The 22,482-nt window shown below is 41.2% G+C and overlaps 1 protein-coding gene and 1 pseudogene across 2 annotated transcripts in view; one reads left to right on the forward strand and one right to left on the reverse strand.

Moving 5' to 3' along the window:
* Nucleotides 1-22,482, forward strand: part of SERPINB7 (serpin family B member 7) — a 51,975-nt gene that overhangs the window by 26,365 nt on the left and 3,128 nt on the right. For both annotated transcript variants that reach the window (XM_045457682.1, XM_045457681.1), the window contains exons 2-7: nucleotides 4,033-4,218; nucleotides 10,392-10,442; nucleotides 11,014-11,130; nucleotides 16,279-16,396; nucleotides 19,991-20,133; nucleotides 21,455-21,601. In XM_045457682.1, the coding sequence (XP_045313638.1) occupies nucleotides 4,051-4,218; nucleotides 10,392-10,442; nucleotides 11,014-11,130; nucleotides 16,279-16,396; nucleotides 19,991-20,133; nucleotides 21,455-21,601 (744 nt within the window). In that variant the 5' untranslated portion in view covers nucleotides 4,033-4,050. The remainder of the gene's footprint in view (nucleotides 1-4,032; nucleotides 4,219-10,391; nucleotides 10,443-11,013; nucleotides 11,131-16,278; nucleotides 16,397-19,990; nucleotides 20,134-21,454; nucleotides 21,602-22,482) is intronic.
* On the reverse strand, nucleotides 20,076-20,213 carry LOC123588650 (annotated as a pseudogene).

Below are 22,482 nucleotides of genomic sequence, written 5' to 3' on the forward strand. Positions count from 1 at the left end.
TGAAGTAAGATTGCTTTTCCTTGTATAAACAAAATTATCCTGAGATTAGGTAATATTTTGATCAATCATTTAAGGCACATTATTTATCAATCAAGTATAGTAAGTTTGGGTCCATAAAATATCACTATAATTTCATGGGGTTTTTTAGTGTGTTTTGTCCCTAGTTTTTCCTATGCTTTATTTAAAAATTATTTTTCTTGCCTTTTATTAGGCTTAAAAAACTTCAGTGAGAACATATGTATCCTTTTGTTTTGACATGAAAAATGTAGTTAAGAAGGATAGCACATCTCTTGGATTGAAATATACTATTAAGTAAGCGAATGGGCTTTGGGCTCCCGTGGACTTTTAGATCCTGAAGTTGGATGTTTGGGATTGAAAAACCATCATGAGTCTTTGTTAGTTTGTGTTAACCTGTAAATTGTAAATTTCATGTCTGTACATTAAACTAAAATGTTTGTGTAAAGAATGTAAGAATACAGTATATCTTTAGTGGAATGAAAAATTAATCTGAAGCCAGATTCTGTCATGATTTGGAAAGAATATTCCTTCGTTGCTATGTCTGGACCATGGCCTAATGGGTAGAGTCATGCTGACATTTTCTGTGGCTTCACGTAACTTATTTTCTTCTTCAACTTCCTTCAGTTATTTAACTGGGACCCAAATCACTGGATACTTGTGCGTATTAACTTATTTCTGTTGGTGCTTGTTTATTTCTTTAAAACTTGCTATGCAAAGTAATTATAGGAGAAAGGAAAATCACACTTTTCCTTATAATAATAAGGAAATAATACTCCAATAAATACTAATGCTAGTATTTATTCATGTCACCAGATGGAATCTGGGGAGTGTATAAAAAGTAATTTGACCTTAAATATAGTTATCTATTTGCCAATGGGATTTAGACTTTATATCAAAAGAGAAGGAAAGAATCTTGCTTTCATTCCTGGAAACTAACCGTGCACCTGTGTAGAGAAAGATAAAAACAAGTATGTGAAGTGGAAACATACTATTGGCATTTATTTTCAAAATGCATAAACATGTCTGTACAGGAATGTTTAAGGATAAGCGATCTGGTACCATTAATTAATTAATTAATTTTGAAGTTTATATATATTTGAGAGAGAGAGAGAGAGAGAGAGAATGAGTGGGGTAAGGGCAGAAACAGAGGGAGACACAGAATCCAAAGCAGGCTCCAGGCTCTGAGCTGTCAGCACAAAGCCTGATGAGGGGCTTGAACACACAAACTGTGAGATCATGACCTGAGCCGAAGTCAGTCGCTTAACCGACTGAGCCACTCAGGTGCCCCACCGTTTATCATTTTAAAAGTCATTGCTTGAAAATTTAGAACTCGGAAAGTCTGAATTCATTTTTAAACATTTATCTAGGATGGTTTTTCTCTGCCATAAAATTTATCTAATTCATAAAAATGTGTACTCAGTTGCCTCAGTGAACACATTCCTTGTAGCTTCTCTTCAATATAGTGATAGCTTTGTGAAAAGTCACCAGGATGATTAAAAAATCAGAAAATGAATATTCATGGTTATTGCTTAGAAAATAATTTAAGAAATGATTTTTAAAAACACGAAAAGTTCTCCCCTCACCCCCTCACCCTTTACTTTTATAAAGCATCGAGAAGAATCGGGGCTTGACCAAAGAAAAGAGCACTGAAATTTTGTTCTACGTTAGTATATACCACCAAGTAGCTTCCAGACCCCATTTGGACACACAGGCGGGTCCCCAAACAGGGCCATTTTTAAATCTTTTAATTTATCAGGTCTTAAAGATTCAAATTATATTGAATATACCAAATATATTCTTTAGAATATATCAAAATGAACCCACAATCCTCTAATTTTCACTGTGAATATTTGGAAATGATTATTATAATTTTGCTTTTAAAATTACTTTCCTAAGAGTAAATAATTTCATTTACTGTGCTTTTCAGCAATCGACCTGAAGTCTTGGAAATTGTTTAAAGAGACAGAGTCCAGCACACCATTTCTCTCTAACTTTAAAGAACTTCTTATGAGTAAAAAATTTAATATAGAAACCAACTTATGTTTCAATTTAAGGATATTTACCTGTATATTCATTAATTTCAATTTTGTCATTTTTAAAACTATTTTAGAAGCAATACTTACCTTTCGATGTAAAATGTGACTTTGAGTCCCTGAAAAGTCGGGGGGCTTAGTCCCTGCCAGTACTGCTCATTAGATAAAGCTGTCTGACATGTCTCATCCCGTGTCCTCTCCTTTTTCTGGTTCCTTCTCTCTTTTGCTAGAAGGAAGGGGTTTCTTCTGTTCTTAAAATCACAGCGGCCACTGCTCTTCTCCCTAGTTTACATGGATGTGATGTGAAATCATTACATTTTCTGGGTAGCTATTAAAAAACATAGATGTTCTTTCTTGGAGTGAAGAGTGTTTGAGTGTGAATGATTTTTTCACCCTGTATTTCTGGGGGCATAACTGAGGAGTGGAGACCTATTATGAAAGCTGAAGTTGACCTTGCAAAACAGCATCATATATGGCCTTGTGCCTCAGTGATGTTCTCTTGAAATTACGAAGTGTTGAATATGGGTTCCTCAGGAACATTCTGGAAATGTCCAATTTGTGGTCGTTTAGGAAGAAAAAAAAAATCATTTATTGATTTATTTAAAAAAATTTTTTTTAAATGTGTATTCTGAGAGAGAGAGAGAGAGACAGAGCACAAGCAGGGAACAGGGAGAAAGAGAGAGAGATAGAGAGACAGAATCCAAAGCAGGCTCCAGGCTCTGAGCTGTCAGCACAGAGCCCAACACGGGGCTCGAACTCACGAACCGCGAGATCATGACCTGAGCCGAAGTTGGACACTTAACTGACGGAGCCACCCAGGCAACCCTGAATAAGATGAAATTTAGAAGGTTACGGAAGTGAAAGACTTGACCCAGGTCATACAACTGTTAGTAACAAGTTTGGGATTAGCAGTGGGTCCCTTAAGGGACTCTTGGAACCTGCCACACCATTAGGTGTAATGTCACAGAATATTCAAGGAGAATAATTTGGAGGATCCATGTTAATTCATTTAGTCAGGACAACCCCACCTGTGGGACTGGGGATCAGTTTTTGAGCATTGTGGAAAAAGTCTGCAAAGAAATACCAGAGCAGATATCTGAAGAATTCCATGCTGGTGGCAGCCTTCCGTATTTCGGAAACATTATCAAGAATTTGAAGACAGCCTCATTTTCATCCTAGATTCTAAATTAGCTGTTATACCTTAGGTTCTCCGGTAAGAGATAGACCTCTGTGTTGGAAGGTCATGTGAGTGTTTGCGATTCATAATATGGTTAATAGCACTTCCATTCCCCCTAAATTAGAAAAAGGTGTGAAAATAACAACTACAGGATTAAGGATGCATAATATTTGAAATTGGGGAAGTCCTGAAAAGAGTTAGGATATGGGATCACTCTAAGCACATGTATGGTGGCTATACTGGAGAGTAAGAAATTATGTGTTCAATCTCCAAATGTTAACCTTTTTTAAAACTACAGATTTAGAAAGCAAGGACTATAGCTTCTTTACTAGACTGTCTAATGTCCTAATATTTGTTTTACTGCAAAGAGCACTTTTGCTCTATTTCAGCTTAGGAAGTTGAGGTGATTCACTAAACGGCCCCAGGAGGGGGTCTGCTTAGGAGGTGAGAACAGAACTGTCTGAGGCCACCGGTGCTAGAGATGCCCCATCAAGGACAAGTGGGAATCCGTCCTGGATGTGAGTAGGAGAGCAGAGGCAGAGACATGGAGACACTGCACTAACGTGTGTCCGTGTAAAAAAGATGAATGTATCATGATGTTGCCAGGAGGGATCGTTTTAGAGTTGTTGGTAACAAGGACACTGGACCAGAGGAAGTCGTTTTCTTTTTGTTCTAAGTTATTTGATGGATACCTCCAAGGCTGAAGAAATGAAGCTTCAGATCTAAAACAACAGATGAATATAAAAACCTTCTTACGTCCAGAGGGTGTACTTGGAACTCATCCCGTTTCTCTGCGTTCTCTAGGCTGCGCACCGTTCCGCAATGGCCTCCCTTGCTGCAGCAAATGCAGAGTTTTGCATCAACCTGTTCAGAGAGGTGGATAACAGTCAAGGGAATGGAAATGTGTTCTTTTCTTCTCTGAGCATCTTCACTGCCCTGGCCCTGGTCCGTTTGGGTGCACGAGGTGACTGTGCTTCTCAGATTGATAAGGTCAGTCTCGGGTTGTGCCACTGCCCATGGTTCCGGCAATGAATCTTTTAGGGCAGATTGTTTTCTGCAAGAGCATATTCTACTGCAATGGTCCCATGTAAATGAGGCCATCTCAAGGAGGCGAAGGACACACACTGCTCCTAGCGCTTGGGTTTGAGATGAGAGACAACAGGAATATTCTCAGAACTGTCGCTTTGATTCTTTACCTTGGTCAAGTGGTTCTCGAAGTGTGTTTCCTAGACCAGCTGCATCAGCATCACCTGGAGAACTTGTTAGTGTTTATTTATTTTTGAGAGAGAGAGAGAGACAGACAGAGACAGAGCGCGAGCAGGGGAGGGGCAGAGAGAGAGGGAGACACAGAATCCGAAGCAGGCTCCAGGCTCTGAGCCGTCAGCACGGAGCCCGACGCGGGGCTCGAACTCACGAACCGCGAGATCATGACCCGAGCCGAAGTCGGATGCCTAACCGACGGAGCCACCCAGGTGCCCCCTGGAGAGTTTGTTAGGAATGCAAATGCTTGGACCCCACCTGAGACCTAGTGAATCAGAGATTCTGGGGATGGAGCCCAGCAGTCTGTGGTTTCATAGACTCTGCAGGTGCACGCGAAGGCTTGGGAGCCTGTGCCTGAGTAGAAGTAGATGAGAAAGGAGCACAACCGGAAGATGCCAGAGTCCCAACTTAAACATGAACGACCTGGGCACAATTGATGCAATAGCACATTCCAGGTAACAGCAGCCTACCTGAGTGGTTTTCACATTGTCACCAACAGCCGTAGAAAGCGCTTTTTACGTGACCCTTCGTACACTACCCCGAACCAGGCTGGACGGGGAAGTGAAACGATCATGGTTTCCCTCTCCTTCGGGAGTTGTAGGAGCGTGATGGCAGGTGAGACAGCAGGTCCACGCTGCACATGGAGGTCTTTGTCATCCCTTTCTGCCCCCTCGTTCAAAAATTGGAGCTAGAGGAAGCTGGTCCGTGTTGTAACCTTTCACAACTAAGCACTTGTTAAAGAGTGTTTGTGCAGGTAATTTAGAATTACTCATTAGAATATTGTTAGAATAATTCATTTCTCTCTCCTGATAGCTCAGTGAATATTTGCTGCTAGGGAATAACCACAGGCCTCAGGGTGCCATTTTTTTTCCAAGAGCCAGAGTGAGTCCCAGCCAAGTACACTGAGCACCTTTAATGCGATGACAGCAGCTATAACTGCTGAGAACTTCGTCAGTGTCAGGCTCTGGGCTAAGCTCTACAGATATCTTATTTGCAGCTCGCAATGACATCAGAGTAGGTAACGTTACCTTGATTTTGTGTGTTCCCGTGCCATCTTGACTAGCAAGTGGCAGAGCTATGATTCAAATTCAGGGTGACCTTCTAAATCAGGGTTTCAAAACCTTGGACGTTTTGGGCCAGATAGTTCTTCATTGTGAGGGGCTTTACGCCACTAGATACCCTTCGGGTACCTCTTTCCAGTAGTGAGAAGCAAAAATGTCTCCAGATATTGCCAGATATCCCCCAGGAGGCAGAATCAAAAGAGTCGAGAACCATTCTCCCTAAAGTCACCGAACTGAAATGCAGCCCGAAGTCCATTATTACAAAGCCTCAGTTTTTATGAAGTTAGTGCTTTGATAAATATAAAGCCTTTGGCGGGGTGGGGGTGGGGGAACCTAGCCACTAATAAAAATGTATTCATTCATTAGTATAAGTGCATAATGCTTTAGAACCAAGGAAGGCAACTTGGTTTTGGAGTTAGAAAATTAGATCCAAATTCTGGTTTGGGAAAATTAGTTCATCTGTGTTAGCCTCAGTATCCTTAACCTGTAAACTATAGGGTGGTGGGGGGGAGGGGGGACTTGTTGGTACCCACTTAAAAAATAGCTTAAAAGGTGTTTCTATTCCAAAGACGTGGAGACTTCACACCTATGATGAAACACCATGCCTTTAACATGACAGAAGACACAGTTACTTGTTATTGTATGATGTCAGGTTAGGAACTTTCTTGGGCTATTGCCTGATTCATTTCCTGAGGTCTCTTTGTGAGCCCCTCTCCTGCCCCCCTCCCAAGCTGCCTGGCGGGACCAGTCAACCCTTGGGAGGTGGGTCACAGTGAATTCAAAGAGCCTGTATTGCTGGGGTCTGCTCTTTTATAGTCACTGACTGGGTCAGTGCCTTTCCTGAATCACTTTTTATAGCCCCTGCTCTTACAACCTCTTATAAGAAACAGGTAAGAGGACCCTCTCTCCCTCTCTGCCCTTCCCCTGCTCTCTCTCTCTCTGTCAAAATAAATTTAAAAAATAAAAAAAAAGAAGTATGTAACAGGAAAAAAATGACAACTGTAGGCACAAAACCATTCACATAACTCATTTGTACAAATATTTAGTCCTCTGCAGTATACCTGCTTGGAAATCTATTGTTTAGCTTCCCTCTCTCACCCCCACAACCCTGGCCCAGTTAGTTTCTTGTCGCAGTGCCCGACACTTGGTACTGTGTGTCACATATGTATATTTGATCAGTTTAGTCTCTGTGGAATCCATCTATCTGTCTCTCTTAAGCATTGCCATGGACCAGTGGTCATTCTTATTTTTTATTTTTGATGCTCGGATGGTCACAGTCGGGCCAGGAGAAATCCCTTTAAACTTGTCCCTTTTTTTGTCTTAAAATTTATTTTTATTTGAGAGACAGCGAGCGAGCAGGGGAGTGGCAGAGAGAGAGAGAGAGAGAGAGAGAGAGAGAGAGAGAATCCCAAGCACGCTCCTCACTGTCAGCACAGAGCCCAACATGGGACTCAATCCCGGGAACTGTGAGATCATGACCCGAGCCAAAATCAAGAGTCAGACACTAAACCGACTGAGCCACCCAGGTGCCCCCTAAACTTGTCCTTTTTAAACAGTCCTTTCAGATGACTCTAAATCTTTGCTACCTGACCTGGTGTTCTGGGCCTGTCCTGAATTTCCTTGGTTCAAGATAGGTCAGCTACTCTCAGCAAAGATGTGATTCCTTTACTGGATAACAGTACTGAAATGCAGAATCGGCATGAATCTGCATTCAATTCAGTGGAGTTCAGGTGACATAGCAGGCTGATTCCCATTTGAGTGAAAAAGCAGAAAAGTACATTTATTTACAAGATCATGTGTTCAGGTTCATATTTTTTCATTTAGCTCTAATATCACTGTGCTTTTTAAATACAATGGGTTCTAGGGGCGCCTGGGTGGCTCAGTCGGTTGAGCGTCCGACTTCGGCTCAGGTCACGATCTCACGGTCCGTGAGTTCGAGCCCCGCGTCGGGCTCTGGGCTGATGGCTCGGAGCCTGGAGCCTGCTTCCGATTCTGTGTCTCCCTCTCTCTCTGCCCCTCCCCCGTTCATGCTCTGTCTCTCTCTGTCTCAAAAATAAATAAACGTTAAATAAATAAATAAATAAATAAATAAATAAATACAACGGGTTCTAAAATTTAGTTTTGTTTTCTTTGAGATGCCTACTTCCTCTCTTTTCTCTCACGTAACATTTCATTGAAATAAAGTATGTCATAAATTTTTGTCTTAAATCATGTCTTTATATCACAGTGTTTTTTAAAAGTTAGGCAAATTTGAATTTTCTAAAACAATTGGGTTTTACCAAAAACATTTCAAAAATAATCACTGTAATATGTTACTTATTCTGCCACTTCTGTGAGAAGACATAATAGTTTTATCATTTGGCAAGAGTACACAGGTAGAAGGAAGTCCGTTGGGATGCAGATAATTCATAGTCTTTTTGTTTGTTTGTTTGTTTGTTTGGGAAAAAAAATTTTTAATGTTTATTTATTTTTGAGAGACAGAGTGTGAGGTGGGGGAAGGGCAGAGAGAGAAGGAGACACAGAACCTGAAGCAGCCTTCAGGCTCTGAGCTGTCAACACAGAGCCCAAAGCAGGGCCCGAACTCCCGAACTGCGAGATAAGGACCTGAGCTGAAGTCAGATGCTTAACTGACTGAGCCACCCAGGTGCCCCAGTCTTTTTTTTTTTTTTTTTTTTTTTTTTTTTTACCCTCAATCCAAAGATCCTGAAATATCTTGCATGGTGTAGATCCAGGATTTTCCTTGTTTGTCATCATCTGAATATGTTACCAGTTATGAACAAGAAAAAGAAATTCTGATTTTCCTACATGGGTCAATCAGGGAATATGAGACCACAGGACTGCTAGCATTTTGGATTGTGATATCTATGCCCTTTGATATTTTATTTCATATTTATTACATTTGACTATTTACTAGTGTCCCTGTTCATCTTTAGTCATGGTAGTTTTATTGTTGAATGTACAATTTCTTAGAGTTTTTGAAAATGTAAAAACATGTATGTATCACCTCAATATTGTACCAGTCAGGTTTACTAAAAGCCAATTGGGAATATCAGAAGAGATGGCCAGATCATTATCAAAATAGATTAAAATTAGAAATGATCAAAGAATGATGTTAAATGTTTGTGCTTGTGAAAGCTTTATTCAAAAACTTAACAACGATGACTTCTAGGGATTCAGACACCTTTTATAATATTGCTTGGGTTCCACAAAAGTTAGTTCAGGAAAGACGTTTGCATTTTTGAGTCCTGACCCTGTCCCACGATAGTTTATGTTTCTGGTACATCCATATATTCACAGATACCCGTCTATCCAATGTCAAGGCAAAATGAGAAAGGAGGCTGATAGTTTTCATGCTCCACAATGGCACAGTCCTGGGGGGTGGGGGACGGCGGGATGACCCCCTCGTTGCCAGGCATGGTGAATTTTAAACTGACTACCAATTTGTGTATCGAACGTGCCTTGTTACCTGTGCCTTATCTCTCACTCCATCTCATTAATTATTATTCCAGATTAAGAGAATGTAGAAATTGAGGTAGGCTCCAATTCTCCATGACCTGTTGAGACTAACAGTGACACTCATAGCCTTCATACGTTTTCATATATTTTACTGAGCTGTTCCATTTTCTCCTACCCAGTAAGATGGTGCTATTGATTAGGGTTCTGAAGCCTTGAAGTTGAAAGCCTGCACAGAGGCACTGATAGCAGCACTGACTTAATTAAATTCCCATGCGTAATTTCTAATGGACTTCACCCCTTCTCCCTCCCTCCACCTCCCACTAGGGATATTGTTCAAATGTAGCACATACGAGCCCTTCAGGAAAACCTACATCTTTCTTACAGAAAATCTTAGCTGTTTCTGTGTATCATCCACCCACGCCTGGGAGGCAGAACACATTCGATTTGCTCCCGACAGTTGCATAAATGAGTATCATATGCGTAGAACACTTTATGAGAAGCTGTTTTGCATTTCAGATCCTGTGGACATAAGGGCCTGGGGAAATTCAGATAAAGTGCAACAGAACATTAAAGCTTGGGCAGAATAGCAATTATGAGAGCAATGGGATTATAAGAGCCACACTGGAAAAGCAAACACGTAAAATGATTTAATTCCAAATAATTGCAGAAGCTGAAATTACATCTCTCAAGTCCCAATTTCGCTTCACATTTAGGATTTCCTAGATATTCAGTAAGTACTTCTCCCTTTTCCGTCTTGGTGCCTACGTAATTAGCCCAAATCTTGGCCGCCACGTAGGTAAATAAAGTTTCCATTTTTTTTAATGTCTATTTATTTTTGAGAGAGAGAGAGAGGGAGGGAGAAGGAGAGCATGAGGAGGGTAAGGGCGGAGAGAGAGAGAGGGAGACACAGGCTTCAGACTTTGAGTTGTCAGCACAGAGCCCGACGCGGGGCTCAAACTCGTGAACCACGAGATCGTGACCTGAGCCGAAGTCAGACGCTTAACACACTGAGCCACCCAGGCGCCCCAGAGTTTTTTATTTGATTTCAGTTTTTTATGTGATTCGTTTTGATCCTTGTCTACGTTTAGTCAGTGAGTAATTGTAAGATTATTCCACCAGAATGAGCAAACCAAAATAGTTATCAAACACATTTCATTTTGTAGCCATCAATTTATTACCTCTGCCGGCTGGTAGCACTTGCCCCGAGTAATCTGTGTTCTAACCATGTCAGTAGGGTGGCTGCACCTGTCCCTGCTGCCCGGTGTGCTAATAAGCACACACACAGATACAGCCATTAGCAATGAAGTATCTTCCTTGCTTGGTTCTGTGGGGTCTCTTCTCGTTCATCAGGACCTGGTAACTGCTTTTCTCCTTTCCTGTCTGCAGATACTTCACTTCCACAGGGTCTCAGGATGGGGAAACTCTTCTAACACTCAGGTAAAGACAATATGTTCTTCTAGGGAAGGGGAATGTGGGGCTAAAATTCGAGAAATTACTGTCTCACCGATGTATTTAATTATGCTCGCTGTCTCCTCAAAGCAGAAGAGTATGTCTCACTCGGATTGCCGTATTGTGGTATCTCAGGAACAAGCTTTGATAATTTACTTGTTAATTGTTAATTTCCCAATATTTCACCATGTGTTGGCTGGATTTTGGCAAGACAGTATGGAACTAAATGTTTTGCTTTTATCCTTCGATATCCATGGCCAACTTAGAGAGGTAAAATGAATTATTTAGCACACATATGAGGCAGATTCATTATCTGCTGTTAAGAATTTTATTCTGAGGTTAATTATTTTAGCAAAACTTTTAATTAACTTTGATCACAGATACTATTCTGAGAAGGACAAGAAATCGTAAATTTCTGTGGCATTGCTGCTTTTATGAGCATCATTCTTTTTCAGTTCTTTTATAGCACAATATACATGTTTTATTTCATGTGTAAATGAGAGTGTGGATATATTTGCCATCCCATAACACATTTTTTTATAAATCTTTTCAATAACAGCCAGGACTTCAGTCTCAACTGAAGAGAGTTCTCTCCGACATAAACACACCCCATAGGGACTATGAGCTCAGCATTGCCAATGGTCTTTTTGCAGAAAAAGTGTTTGACTTTCACAAGGTAAGTGCGGCCTCCCATGTCACAAGGTTATTTCCACTCTGGATCCTAGTCTTGTTCGATCCATCATCTGTAAAAAGGCTTGTGTCTTTCTACAGAGCCAGACAGTGGTGATTTTTTTGTTTCTTATAGCTGCTAATCATGTTCCCAGATATCTTTGAAATATCATCACTGTGTTTCCAGAGTACAGCTTTACTTCTTTAGCTGAGGGATCCCCACGTTCAGGGTCACCAGACTGAGAGGCTCCAAAACCAGAAGAGACAGTGCTCTCTGGCAGTGAGGCAGAGCTATAATCGGGTGGGAGGAGAAGGCAGCTCATTTAGGGTTGTCCGTGAGCAGCAGAAAAAGTCTACCCATTTTTCCTCTAAGCTCTGTGATCCTGGGATCGCTGTGCATCCCCAGAGCTGAGTTCACCTCCTCTGTTCTCAGCTGTGCCCCGTGATCTCTCCTGCCAGCAGTAACTTTGCAGGGCGATCACTTACAAGAGCCCCTTGTGGGGGACGTAGGCAGGTAAGGACCCTGGCAGGGGGGCAGATTGGGCTGGATAGAGGCAGGGATATGGTTCACTCGAGGTCAGCAGGTGAATTGCTCATACTGCTCGTGAAGTCTGAGCAGTTGCTGTGGCATCCCACTCACCCAAGGACCAGGGAGACCCACACTGTGTTCTCCGTGCCACTGTGCTCGATCCATGCATTCGAGCCATCGCTGCTGTGACCACCGGAAGCTGGTTAGTAGATGCATTCAAGCAGATGCCGTGCCCATGATTTTCAGGGCATGTGTGTTCTCCCTTTTAATTCTCCACTTGTCAGACAACCGTAAAGCTTTGCTTCCATGCCCTCTCCGGGCTAATCTCCACTTGTATCTTTGCCAGCATTCTGTGTTCCACCCAACCATCATCGTCTCCTCTGTCACCCACACGGATTCTTTGCCCCCTTCTGACGCCACTCCCAACCCTTTGGCAGCCTGCCAATTATGAGGCGTGAAGCCACTTTGTTTTTTAATCTTTCCAAGAAGAATCCCACACAAGCTTTACAGGGGCCACCCTGTATGTTCAGATGCACATTTTGTGTCTCTTTTCCCACACATACTGCCGAGTCCCTGAGGGACTGCCAACTCTGTTGAACAGGAAGTTGAGGTGTCTATCATGTTACTATTCACAGCACACATCCGGGTTCCCTTATCCAGCACTTAGTGTGTGTGGGGAGCAGGGCACCCAGAAGCACTGTGAACGCGAGATCTGACCACGAACATGGAAAATAGACACACTGCCATCTTTTCCCCCCCAGACATTTACAAGTAGAGGTAGTTATTCTAAAGAGTCCCTTTTGGGGGTGCCTGGATGGCTTAGTTGGTTAAGTGTCCGGCTCTTGATTTCGGCTCAGGTCATGATCTCACGGTTCAGGAGACTGAGTCCCAAACTGGGCTCCTCGCAGAGTGTGGAGCCTGCTTAAGATTCTCTCTCTCTCTCTCTCTCTCTCTCTCTCTCTCTCTCTCTCTCCTCTCTCTCTCCCTCTGACCTTCCCTTGCTTGTGTTCACGCTCTCTCTCAAAAATAAAAAATAAAATGAGAGCTTTTAAAAAGTTTCTCTATTTTGAGAGAGGGACAGAGCATGAGTAGGGGAGGGGCAGAGAGAGAGAATTCCAAGAAGGCTCGATGCTGTCAGCACAGAGCCCAATGCAGGGCTTGAGCTCACAAACCATGCATGAGATGACCTGAGCCGATATCAAGAATCGGATGCTTAATTGACTGAGCCATCCAGGCGCCCCATAAAAACTAGTTTTGATTAAAGATGTAACTATTGTTAACTTTCAGTTGTCCGATCAGTACAAAGATAGATCATCTCCAATTTTTTTACATTTTGTTTTACAACAGTTTTTTTTTTTTACTCATATCTGAATATGGATGAGTCTATGAGAATTGACGAAGATAATAATAACGTATAAATTATCTTTACAAAAAGTAAGGTAGCATAGAAGACCTAACCACCATCTCTAATACTTTCTCCCTCCTCCCCAAATCCGTGCTAAATCTCTCTTGGTCAGACCTCTGAGGATGTCATTCCAAACTCTGCTATCATTTTGGGTAAGTTCAGTGTCCTGTGACACCCAGCTGTGAGGTCACCTTCCCTCCTTATTGTCTCCTGACCCTCTCTCTCTCCCATTACAGTAACAAATGCTCAAGCCACACCCTGAAACTCATCAACGCCCAGAACGTTGCACTCCTGAAATCTACAACTTGAGTTTCCCCTTAGTGGCCACATCATCCCGTACTTCTCAGTCTTTCATTATTTCATGCGCACTCTACCTGTTCTTCAACTTGCACTGACTGAGTTCTGCAATTTTTCCCCCTCTGCATTGGCTCTCAACGTATCAGCTCTCTCTTTCCCCCAACAGAACCCCACCTGGATCAACGCCATGACTTCTCTCAGCAGGTGCGCCTCAGCTCCTACGTGACACTTGTGCCACGCCTGGATATGTGGTCACCACCGCAACACCCTGGGCTCCCAGCCTAGCTAGGTGTTCTCAGTGCTGACCGACAGTCAGCTGTGTGCTCATGGTCATTTCTTGCTCCCATTCCTCACAACAGTTATTGAAATCTCTTCTGCTTCTCTCAATTTCCCAACAACCTCTTATTGCCACCATCAGTTTCAACTAGGTCTGTGCCATGAGCTCCAGATCTCTGATGCCTTAGATTTTTCTAGTTGGCCCTGGAGCAGGAGAAGGGCCCAGTGCTGTGGGAGCCCATGTGAGGACAGGAAGTCGTGGGATTTAGTGGAAAAAAGCCTGGGCTTTCTTCAGTATACTTGCTGCCTCCCCTGGTCAGAGAATCACCACAGTAACAGGATTTCAACCACTGCTTTTGGGTGGGTGGATGTCTGGATCATGAGGGGTTGCCCGAGACCTCAGGGTGACACCCCTTTGCTCCTTAGAGCTGCCGCTCTGGGCTCCTGGAATGACCAGCCAGAGGGAAGGGATGGCTCTGCTCGCCCCCCCTCTCACCCCTACCACCCCACTGCTCTCCACCTGGTCATGACCATAGACTGGGACTTGATCCTAAATCTTCCAGTCGTTTGCCATGTACCCAAAAATAGTTTCCATACCTGGCACAAGCACTTTCAACTTTCAAATGTCTTTTTCTTTAAGAGAAAATTAATTTAATACTGAAATGAAATATATGTTGTAATATACACAGGATGAATATTTTGTCCTAGATAGGCAATTTGATCTTAAAGTTAATGGAGGAATTTTCAAGAGACAAAGCAACAGTATGACTCTTTCTTAAAGATGAACACATTATATACGTTCATGGAACAAACTGTATATGGAGACAAAGGATTGGACATGAGTTGTCTTACGTTTCAGCTTCTCCTACAGGTAGAAGCACATCCACCTCAGAATAATATGTTTTCATTTTTAAGCAATAAATTCCCATCTCCACTTGTCTTTTACTTGACAAAGAAAATAGAGGCCATCGGGGGGATCCACATCTAACTCACACCCTGCCCCCTTTCCCCTTCCCTTCATTTTCAGAGGGGATACTTTGTTTAATGGATAATTCATCCATTTCTTTTTGCCTCTTCACCCCCAGTTGCTTGGTGACACGTTTCTAGCAGTATTTTTCTGGAATCTCTTCACTCTACTGTCTTCTTCCTCGTAGCATATAAATGTGCTCCAGGTACACATCTTCTAAATTTTTCTCTCCTTTTTTTTTTTTTTTTAAAGCTACCCCATGATTCTCTTCCCTTTTCTGTACATCTCACTCTGTCAATCTAAGCTTGAAAAATCAAGCTTCTCCAATCAAGCTTCCGTATAGGCAGAATCCGTTTTCCACCCTCTCTCACTGCTCTCTCTATTGCAATACACCTTCTACCTTCTACTTCTCCTGAAGCTTCTCTTACCAAGGTGACTAATGGCTTCCAATGGACACCGGGCTGTGGGCTCTTGGCAAAGTTTTGATCTTATCTGCCTCCTTAGTGTTCCACACTACTGTAGCAACCCCGAAAACTTTCCCCTTTCGTGGTTTCTGTGGCATTGATTTCTCCTGTTTTTCTATCTTCTCCTTTATCTCCATTTCCTCTGTTTATCTTTATTCGTCTACTCATCTCTGAAATAGGGGTGTTCTTTAGAGTTTTGCCCTCAGGCAACTTCCAATTTGAGTCTACTCGCTGCCTCAATTCAGTACCTTTCTATATCCCTCGGGATAAACTCTAAGGACATTTTAAGAGGTTCCTCTATCTCCAATCCATTGTTTTTCCTAGGCTGATTTCAGAGTCACCTTTACAAAATGCACGTTTAATTACATTACTCTCCTCTTTACATCCTTTCAATAACTCTCCCTAAAATAAAACGAAAGCTCCTTATCCAAGGAGACAAGACATGCTCTTCCTCTGTCCTGGCTTGTGCCTCCACCTGCCCCATTCACCATAGGCTTCAGGCATCACAAACTCCTGCTGGGCTCCTGAGTGTGCAGAGATCCTCTTACTCCCCTGAGGGCACTGCTGCCTGGAGGGCTCGCCTTTTCTGCTCTTCCTCCTCAACTTCATGTCTTCCTTCCTTCCTTCCTTCCTTCCTTTCTTTCTTTTTTTCAGTTTTATTTATTTAAATAAGCTCTATACCCAATGTGGGGCTCAAGAGTCACATGCTCCTCTGACTAAGCCAGCCAGGCGCTCCGACTTCATTTCTTTCAAGTACAGGCAAGTCTAGGGGCTTGGGCTGTATCTTAAGTGCAGGAAGTAGCCCAGAAGCCTTCCTACTGCTTTCAGTATGAAGGGGGTGATGCAAGCAAGGGAGGCAAGCTAGGAGGCTGTTGAGGTGTTTGTGATGAGAAAGCAGCGGTAAAGCCAAGGGAATGGGCTTTAGTCCTAGTCGCTGTTAGCCTCCCCTAATCCATTTCAGATAAACTTACGTTCAAATAGCGTGCTTGCTGTGCAAATTCAGTTGCAGGCTTTCCAGCTCCCCTTCCAGCCATATTTTCATATTTCTAGCCATATTTCCTCATCTTTGAGTGAGGAATGAGTCCTCGAGTAAGATGGTGGAAATAAAGAGACAAGTTCAAAAACAGATTTGTTATATGCTTAGTTAATGGTGTAAATACAAGAACTGTGTATTGCTTATAGACTTACTTATTACTGTAATTATTTATGTTTTTTAGAACTATATTGAGTGTGCTGAAAAATTATACAATGCCAAAGTAGAACGAGTTGACTTTACAAATGATGTAGAAGATACCAGATATAAAATTAATAAATGGATTGAAAATGAGACACATGGTGAGTGCAACCCAATTTTTCTAAAAGATTTGTCAGTGATATGTGAATCCTGAGAATGGTCAACTTTAGAGCTGGAAGTCTTTTGTAAGACGTGAAAGGAAACAGTTCCTCCTAATCCAATGTAATGATTGCTGTTATTGAAAATTGCTCGTGCACTGTTGGTGGGAAGGCAAATTGGTGCAGCCACTGTGGAAAACAGCATGGAGGTTCTTCAAAAAGTTAAAAACAGAATTATCGATATGACCCAGTAATTCCACTCCTGGGTATTTACCCAAAGAAAACAAAAACACTAATTTGAAAAGATATATGCACGCCTGTGGTTACTGCAGTATTATTAACAGTAGCCAAGTTATGGCCCATGTGCCCATCAGGAGATTAATAAAGAATATGTGGTATATGTATCTATATTTAGATAGGTAAATATATAGATAGATAGATAGATAGATAGATAGATAAGAGTATTACTAAGCTATAAAAAAGAATGAGATCTTACCATTTGCACCAATGTGGGTGGACCTAGCGGGTATTATGCTAACTGAAATAAGTGAGACAGAGAAAGACAAATATTATGATTTCACTCATATGTTGAATTTAAAAAAGAAAACAAATAAAGAAAAAAGATACAAACAAACGACCAGACTTTTAAATACAGAGAACAAACTAATGGTTGCCAGAGGGGAGGCAGGTGTGAGTATGAAATAGATGGAGGGAGTTAAGATACACTTATCTTGATGAGCACCGAGTAATGCGTAGACTTGTTGAATCATTATATTGTATACCTGAAAGGAATATAACACTGTATGTTAGTTATACTTCAATTAAAAAAAAAAATAGAATGGTGGTTACCAAGGGCTGGGGGTTGGTGCTTAAAGGGGAGTTGTTCGGTGCATTTAGAGTTTCAGTTTTGTGAGATGAGTTCTGAATATGTGATATACAACAAAATGTTTACCATTAATGCCACTGACCTGTTAGATGATAAATTTTATGTTTTTTCACTCACGTTAAAAAATGGGGAGCAAAAATTCCTCACAATCCTAGCACCTCAACAAATCACTGACTTCATTTTCCCATGTTCTATTCTAGTCCTTGGCCTTATGCATAAGGAATAAGTTGACCTAGTTATGTTCATAGTTTATGTTCACATCTGTGTCTAGATTTTCTTCTTCACATTCTATCTCTGACATTTTTACAGGCGACTTTGCAATTTTTCATAACCATTTAATTGCATAGACCAAGTATGAAATAAAGAATGTAAACATAACCCTTAATAACTTTTCTACTTCTTATATGGTGGAATGATAATATTTGAGACATACTGGTTAAATAAAATATATTATTAAATAAAAAAGAAAGAAAATTGCTGTAGTATTTGTCCACAATATGGTTTTGAGTAATTTTAATAATGGGAATGCTTTATACTTTTCAGAAATCTTATCTATTATTACATTATTTCATTGGATTGAGAAAAAATCCTGTGAGACAAATACTGATTTTATTATGACCATTTCATAAATCAGTGGCAAGCTGAATTAATATACTCAGTTATCCTCATTATCTTACACCTGGTTAGTGAACAAAGACTAAAAGTGGTTTATAGGATATTATTTTCAATGACCACAGCATTATATTTCATTCTAATGATTAATCCAATATCTTTCTGTTTTCTTCTTGGGTTGAAGAATCGCATTAAAATTATGACATCCTACTGTGAAATGTATTTTTATATGATTGCTTCTCCTACAAGATGCGTAGTTTATCTTTCATTTTAAAATTCTCTTCATTTATCAAAATAATATATGTGTCAAAGGTAGTATCTTCCCAAAAAAGTACATTGCTTAATTGGTTGGTAAGTGTCTTGCACAGCTAAAAACTGAATTCCCGCAAATGTTCTGGTTTAGTTCAAAACAAATAAGGAAATGTATTCACTGCTATTTTGCTAATCAGTTGATTCCAAACCGAGTCATTTCTTTACCAAAGGCTGACCTTGGTTTATACTCTGAAAAACACACATGTATTTGCTGAGTCTGGTTCTGTTTGAAAAATATGAGACATGACTTGCATTCTTCAATGCAAACATACTATAATTAGCCCTGGGAATAAGAGTGCGGTGTCTCAATTTGCTTTTTGTTCATTGCTCATTACCTCAGTAGAGGGTTACTTTGACCATTAGCCATCACATGTTTCAAATATACTACTCTCAAACCAAGAAAAAATATGCAATTGCTTTTTCTTTCTTTTATGTTTATTTCTTTATTTTTGAGAGAGAGAGAGGGAGACAGAGGATCTGAAGTGTCTCTGTGCTGACAGCAGAGAGCCTGATGCGAGCTCAAACTCATGAACCATAAGACCATGACCTGAGCTGAAGTCAGAAGCTTAACTGACTGGGCCACCCAGGCGCCCCTGCAATTGCTTTTTCTAATAACCGAGTGGGACTCTATTTAGTGTTTAGTGTTTAAGGGTATCAGATTGCTAATACGTTTTTCCATCTGGACCAATGATTAATTTCTCTTCCTTTTTTATTCAAATCTATCCGAAAATTATTCTCATTTTGGTAAGCATTGGTTCTTAATGCTGAATACTTCAGAATGCTGCCAACATTTCACCAAACTCACCCAAGTCTTGTTGCCCCTTGCCCATCCTCCGCACACTACCAGAGCACCCCTTTTGGAAGGTAAATCTGACCCATCATGACCTTGTCCTTTCTTATCTTCCAATGGATCCTCAGCAATCATTTTCCATTGCCTTCAGGATAATCCAGAATTACTGCCAGACATTCAAGGCTCTTCATTAGTTGGCCCCTCCCTCTAACCTTTCCAACCCTCCTTTCCCTAATGCATCAGAATGTGCTAGGCTTTCCCCAAACACACCGTGCTTTTCCAGACTTTCATGTCTTCGAATGAAGAGCTTCTGCTATACGCAATTTCTCTCCGCCTCGCGCCTCACCCTCAGCTCAAGCAGAGGGCCAAGCCAGAGAGGGCAGCCCTTGTCTGTGCTCCCACAGCACACTGAGCACATGACTATGGTACCAGTGTGGGCAGCTCCCTGAACTGGACTGTGAGTCCAATGTTGGCAAAGACTATGTCTTTCATGGTTGTGATTCAAGCATCAAGAATAGGGTTGACGTCGAGCAAAAATCTTGTTATGTGGAATGAAGGAAGTAATTAGCCCTCTCAACAGAATGGAGTTCAGTTATATCTGGAATGCTGTGGCCTCGTCCAGGTGGTAAAGGTAGTTTGGGCTTACCAGCAAGGAGGGGCTTCAGGAATCCTCTTTCTGGGTTGGAATCCTGTTGCCGTAACTTTCTTGTTGTGTGGTGAAAAAATTACTTACTCTCTCTGTGCTCCAGCATCCTCAACAGCAAATGGAAACAATCATAGTGCCTACCCCACAGAGACTTTTGTGAGAATTAAACCAAATCTTGCACACAAAGTATTTAGAGAGTACTGGACAGAGTGATTGATTGCTCATAGGCTATGACAAATATCATTGTTATTATTCTAATTATGTCATAAGGAAGAATATCATGTTCATCTTGTCTTTTTAGACAAATTACATTAAAACTTAACATTTTTTCCTCCACTTATTTTTCAAAAGGCAAAATCAAGAACATCTTTCAAGAAGGTAGCATAAGTTCTTCCGCTGTCATGGTGCTGGTGAACGCTGTGTACTTCAAGGGCAAGTGGGAGTCGGCCTTCTCCAAGAACGAAACCCTAAATTGCCGTTTCAGATCTCCCAAGGTATGGAAATCTATTCAGTTAAGATTCTTTTGCCGAGAGTATTCCTACACTTGATCTTAGCCAAAAGGCCGAGAAGCGATTGCCAATAGTATTCCTTTGCAGAAATTATGATATTTGCATAGACAAAGGATGGACTCATCATTTCTTTGTTCCTTTCTTCCACTGCTCACCAATGCTTTGTGGTGGATTGCTTATAAAACACACTTTCTATTCTCCTGATAATGCAGGTTATGGATCACAATTGGAGGTATCCCAGAAATTGATATTTCTTAAGATACATTCAAAATTGAGGAAGGTAATAAAGTACGAATTCATTTTTAAGGTATTCTAGTTGGATGCCTGTAAGAAGAAAATGGGACAAAAGTGTGTCCTGTATTTTTCTTCTGATTCTAACTGTGGGTGGGGTGTACGGTTCTAGTCATTTAGTACCAATGATTTTTCCCGAGTCAAAGTGAGGGTGCATTTGTTTCCTTTTACAGAGGAAGAAGTTATGTTTAGTAACGTTATGCATTTCCAAGTGTCAGTCCTAATCAACTTTTGTAAAATATATATTCTTGTGTTTTTTGTTTGTTTTTTGTTTTTACCAATTTGTACACAATAATCTTAGAGTATAGTAGAAGCATCAAGGCTTTGGAGTCGGAAGTACTGTGTTGGGGTCCCTGCCTCGTGTCACAGAATCTGCGTTGTCCTAGGCAAGTCAGCTTAACCACCGTAGACCTTCCTACCCTCACAAATAAGGCGATTCCACTAACTGACCTGTAAAGTTTCTTTCAATCATTCAGCCTTTTATATTCATGCAGAGAAGGCCAAACTTGATAAATATTGCTATGAATACTGAAGATGTTTTCTTTCATTGGAGGTAAAATACAGACCAGTACTATCAAAATCACACAATTTTAGATGAGGTCTTATTAAAAAATCTATAGCATTCATTTTAAATTATAATTCTATTTAATAATTATTCATTACTTGTTATATAGACATTTTCAGGTAAAACACTAGGTGCAAGGCCATGTACCAAGTTCTAGGTATATCAAGTCACATCATCTCTACAATGGTCCTATGCAGTAGAGACTATTTTTACCTGCATTATATGGATGAGGAAATGGAAGCACACAGAGGTGCTAGCCCAAAGCTATACATCTGGGAGTTTTAAACCCAGGCAGTTAATCCCAAAGCTGGGAACCAATGCAATGCAATCACTATTGGCAACAGGTCAGGAAGAATCTACTGAATCGACTGGACAAAGACTAAAGACTATTCTTATTTTATTGTGAAATAAGGTGGGCTTATAAAATGTTTTTTGTGACTTGACTTTCAGTGTCCTGGGAAAGCAATCACCATGATGCACCAAGAACGGAAGTTCAATTTGTCTGTCATTAGGGACCCGCCCATGCAAGTTGTTGAGCTCAAGTATCATGGCGGCATAAGCATGTACATAATGTTGCCCGAGAATGACCTGTCCCAAGTAAGTTACTACTGCCACTTTCACTACTGGGGACTTAGAAGATTTTTAAGATATTATTGATTGTGTTTTTATGCATCCACTTGATGATTTCAGGCTGTAAGAATCAGAGATTTGCCTGCTGATTCCTTTATTTGACAGATATTTAAGGAGTACCTACTCTGTGCCTGACACCATTATAGATAGATGCTGAGATTGACTTACTTCAGTTTAGCCTAAATTTTAGTTGAATAGCTATGAAATTGGCACCCTCTCAAACCTCAGCGTTGGAGGGAAAAGGGTATGAGTTTAGGTCTTTGCACTTGACCATCAAAACAGTCTTGCATGTGTTATTAGAACTTTGATAGACTGACCATTTTAGGCAGGAATGATACAGTGGGGTTTTGGGCCTTTGAGCATCAAAATGTACGGTCTCACCGAGTTTCTGTGTCTCTGCGAAAAGCGTAGGTTAGGGACTGCCCTGTGACTGATGTAGCCAGGGCAACAGACCAGCACAGTGCAAGGGACAAAAAGAGGCATCCCAGGGGCCCCACAAGGCCACATGGCATCACCATGTCTCAGATCCTGATTTTCTTCCTGTCCTTCTTTCTCGTTTCCTCCCTGTGAATTTGGCCTCCTAAGCCTGTGACCTGAAATCCCAGAAGCCTGGATCTTTGGTTGCTCTCTGTACTTCCAATCAGAAGGAATAATAGACGCCATTCAGTGAGCACCTACTGTGTGCCGGGCCATGTGCTCTGAGCCTCATTCATGTTGTCTTATTTGGTCCACACAGCAACCATGTGGGATAGGGAAAGGAGGCTCATGGGATTTGGTCAATTTGTCTGATAAATACCTATGTACAAATGTGTGTGTGTGTGTGTGCGCATATATCAACTACCCTAAAA

Source organism: Leopardus geoffroyi, chromosome D3 (genome assembly GCF_018350155.1).
Source record: "Leopardus geoffroyi isolate Oge1 chromosome D3, O.geoffroyi_Oge1_pat1.0, whole genome shotgun sequence".
NCBI classification, from domain to species: Eukaryota; Metazoa; Chordata; class Mammalia; order Carnivora; family Felidae; genus Leopardus; species Leopardus geoffroyi.